Here is a 254-nt window from a genome sequence, read left to right on the forward strand (position 1 = left end):
GCGCCCCGCCTCCACCTCCATCCAGTCCAGGGCGAAGTCGATCTGCCGCACGAAGGATGACATGCGCTTCACGACCGTGTGCGCGACGCCCAGGACCACGGTCGGCTGCTTCCGCATGATTCTGCCGAGACGGCCCAGTCAGCAGGCCCCTCCCGCCAGGCCCGGCACTCGAGAGGACAGGGACCTGCGCCCCACTTGTCAAACCACGACTCCCACTGAGGAGCGCAGAGCACAGCCTCCACCTGCCCATCCGC

At 68.1% G+C, this 254-nt stretch overlaps 1 protein-coding gene across 1 annotated transcript in view; it reads right to left on the bottom strand.

The window, feature by feature from the left end:
- PNPLA7 (patatin-like phospholipase domain containing 7) overlaps positions 1-254 on the bottom strand; it is a 48924-nt gene that overhangs the window by 16567 nt on the left and 32103 nt on the right. The window contains exon 11 of the mRNA XM_014529692.1: positions 5-121. Coding sequence (XP_014385178.1) covers positions 5-121 — 117 coding nt within the window. The remainder of the gene's footprint in view (positions 1-4; positions 122-254) is intronic.

The sequence above is a fragment of the Myotis brandtii genome, unplaced genomic scaffold, assembly GCF_000412655.1.
Source record: "Myotis brandtii unplaced genomic scaffold, ASM41265v1 scaffold691, whole genome shotgun sequence".
NCBI lineage: Eukaryota > Metazoa > Chordata > Mammalia > Chiroptera > Vespertilionidae > Myotis > Myotis brandtii.